This window comes from Crocodylus porosus, unplaced genomic scaffold (assembly GCF_001723895.1).
Source record: "Crocodylus porosus isolate Cpor-Errol unplaced genomic scaffold, CroPor_comp1, whole genome shotgun sequence".
NCBI classification, from domain to species: domain Eukaryota; kingdom Metazoa; phylum Chordata; order Crocodylia; family Crocodylidae; genus Crocodylus; species Crocodylus porosus.
The window spans coordinates 19,417,557-19,420,767 of NW_017728943.1; the positions used below are offsets into that span (position 1 = coordinate 19,417,557).

The window sequence follows — 3,211 nt, forward strand, 5'->3', positions numbered from 1 at the left end:
CGCTCCGCTCCCGGCCCAGCTGCCCGCGGCTCCGGCTCCGGCTCACGCCCGCCGGTCTGGAGCTGCCGAGAAAGGCGTCCCTGGGGCGGGCTGCCTCCGGCCGGGGAGGGAAATGCGCGTCTGCCCCGCTGCCGACAGCTGCACACATCTGCAGCACATGCATCTGACCCTGCACACACGTGCCTCTGCACACACACATGTGCGTGCACACACATACGCCTTGCCCCTACACATACATGCACATCTGTCTACACACACCCTGCACATGCACATCTACCTGTACACACATCTGACCTTACACAGCTCTACCCATACACACGAACACCTTCCCTACCTTTACACACCTCTATGAACAGTCTCTGCCCATACACACACCCCTTCATGGCTACCCTACCCTTACACCCCTTTACGTACATGTCTCTACAGGTACACCCCCCCAACACACACACATCTCTATGCATATACATACATCTCTACACATACATCTGTACACATATGTGCATGCACACAGAGCACAAGCTTTTGTGAACCCAAGCTCACTTCATCAGATGCTGTGTAAAGACACGCGGAAAGCAGAGTCCAAGGAGAGAGAAACTAGCATACAAAAGACAAGAGGGGCAGTGCTAGGAGAGACAAGCAAAAGAGCAGTAAAGCCCTGTGTCTCTTGCATTGCGCTACACTGCCTGTTCCATAGGATCTCTCTGGAGTGGAGGAGTGTAGTGTGATACCTCGCATTTGGCCACCACCTCAAGGCACACAGAGCTTGCAGACACACACACAATTGATAACTGATGCTGCACAGACACCATTGACTAGGTTTGTTCTCAGGTTTGCATCTTAGCCTACTGTGCCAGTTACCATCAGTGTAGTAGTGCCAGTGGGAATATCGAGTGCTGGCATAATAGTCACTTTAGTGCAATTAGCTTCCCACTGCTGTCTCCCAGGGCTCCAGTCATCGCCTAGCTGACTTGTCTGACACTATCTGTTCTCTGTTCGTTAAAGGTCAAGTTTTCAGACCACGCTTGTGGATGCTTAAGAGATGCAGGAAGGCTCTGGCCATGTGTTGCAGATTCTTTTAGGTATCTACAGGGCACGTGTCCACATGGGGTTGTGATCCGCCACATGGGGTTGTGATCTGTGAGTATTCCAAATGCATTTTCTTTACCTTATTGATATTAACACCATTTTTTAAAAGTTTTTAAAAATTAAAATGTACATCCCCTCTGTTCTTTAGCATTATTTTTTATTTCCATTTGTGGGTTGCTCTTGTTAAATGCAAAAGATGCTTTCAAAATCGTTTAGTTCCAAACAAAGCAGTGTTTTTATTGCTTTTACAGAAACAGCTTAGAAGTCACATAATGATAATGTTTCATGGCTTTTAATACTGCTGAAAATGATTTTTGTTGGGCTGTAAGCATCCTTTTCTGGTGGAGCAGCTTAAACATAGCAGCATTCTGTCAGCACCTGGAAGCAAGTATGACTGCAAATGAAAATGAAAGGGCAAAAAACCTGGCTGTGACAGAAGAGTCCTCTGCATAGCTGAGGCAGAAGTAGGAAAAGTTGATTTTAAACCACAATTGGACTTCTTTGAGCACTCCTGGACTCTGGCATAAATTAGCCCCATCTGAAAGCTGCTTTAATTTGTGCCAGCTGCTAAAAGCACCAAGGAGCCATTATAATGGCAGAGATCTGATCCAAAATGACCACAGTCTGCAACAAATGAAAGGTAAAAAGGAAACAAACAGCTTTAGGAGTGAAAAGCCAAAGATTTTTAAAAGATCTTCTGATTTTAATTCATTAAAGTTTTACTTAGTAGCACACAGAAGACATTTGTTTAAAAAATAGATTTTTAGGTGATTAGTGTTTCTGTTCCTTTAACAAACTCATAAATGCAGAGTATTTTTTGGATATTGTCAACCTATTAGGTATGGAGCAGGGTCACTTTCAGAGTCAGGACACCTGCTGTGTGTTACTGCTCCCCAGACAGTTTTAGCACCAGTTTCATATCCATTGGAATCTAATTTTTTTGTAATTCATGCTTTGTTTTGTTGGTGTGTGTGTGTGCATGTGCATGTGTGTGTGACTGTTTAGATGCAGTGTGTGTATGTGTGCGTATGTGTACATCTGTGAGAGTGTAAGACTTCACTGACAGAACAGTGAGATGGCTGCCTGGTGGCTTCCTCTGGTTCTCTTTATGATGCTGTGGAAGGAGAAAAGCAGTGCTGAGGTTGTGGGTTGTGTGGTCCCTGTGTACTTCCTCTGCCAAAAGGAAGGTCTGTCCCAACACAAAAAGATCTTTCAACAGACCAGGAAAAACAAGAGGGCTCAACTGATTATGGAGGACAAAAGATGAACAAAACTGGATGAGGATTGAAGGTATAAGGTCAAAAGCAAGGATCCAGAAGGGGATACTGAGTAGGGAACCTTAAGTGGAGTCCAGTCTCTCATGTAGGAGTTCAAGAAGCCAGTGGGTGCTTCCCAAATGACCTCTCTCCAGAGACCTGATAAATGGAGGGAAGGGAAATAGGCCCCGCAGTCAAAGCACTTTCTCTTCCCTGTTAAATATCGTCCTGGTGTGGATGGCCATTTTGGCCTGCCCCAGGCAGAGTTGATGAGGTTGTCTTGCATTGATACAATGGCCAGATAGCTAAGCAGTGGTGCTTCTTAAGAAGATAAAAAGGATATCAGCAGCCTGTTGAGGCAGCAGGGAGTGGGAAGACGATGTCTGAGGCTCACAGAGGAAATTGTACAGTCCGTTGGAATCAAAAGTTAGTAAGCAGTTAGGAATACAGCAAACAGTGCAAGGCTGTGGTAGCTTACTGGGGATCCAAGAGCAATGTTTCTGGGGCCTGGAGAGAATATGATGTCATTCGGCAGAGAGATGTGACAAACACTGATATCTCTTAGATCAAAGTTCTGTCAAATATTTTTATAATGTGGGCCAGATGTTACTAAAAGACCTATCCCTTGCACATACCTATTCCTTTTGACAGTCAACCAGAGGACAGTCTCCTTCAACCACTAGCAATAAAACACCATTCTTTTCTCAGTTCTTGAGATTGATTATAGTTTCATAGTAGCTAGAGTTGGAAGGGACCTAGGTAGATCATCTAGTCCAACCCCCTGCCTTGGCAGGAAAGAGCCCCGGGGTCAGATGACCCCGGCAAGGTGCTCATCTAACTTCCTTTTAAAAATCCCCAGGCTAGGAGCC

The 3,211-nt window shown here is 45.4% G+C and overlaps 1 protein-coding gene across 3 annotated transcripts in view; it reads left to right on the forward strand.

The window, feature by feature from the left end:
• GPR161 (G protein-coupled receptor 161) overlaps window positions 1-3,211 on the forward strand; it is a 13,147-nt gene that overhangs the window by 413 nt on the left and 9,523 nt on the right. For 2 of the 3 annotated variants that reach the window (XM_019548843.1, XM_019548845.1), the window contains exon 1: window positions 517-1,079. In XM_019548843.1, coding sequence (XP_019404388.1) covers window positions 1,040-1,079 — 40 coding nt within the window. In that variant the 5' untranslated portion in view covers window positions 517-1,039. Of the gene's footprint in view, window positions 1-516; window positions 1,080-3,211 lie in introns of those variants that run through there. The other variant, XM_019548844.1, reaches the window with a different exon arrangement.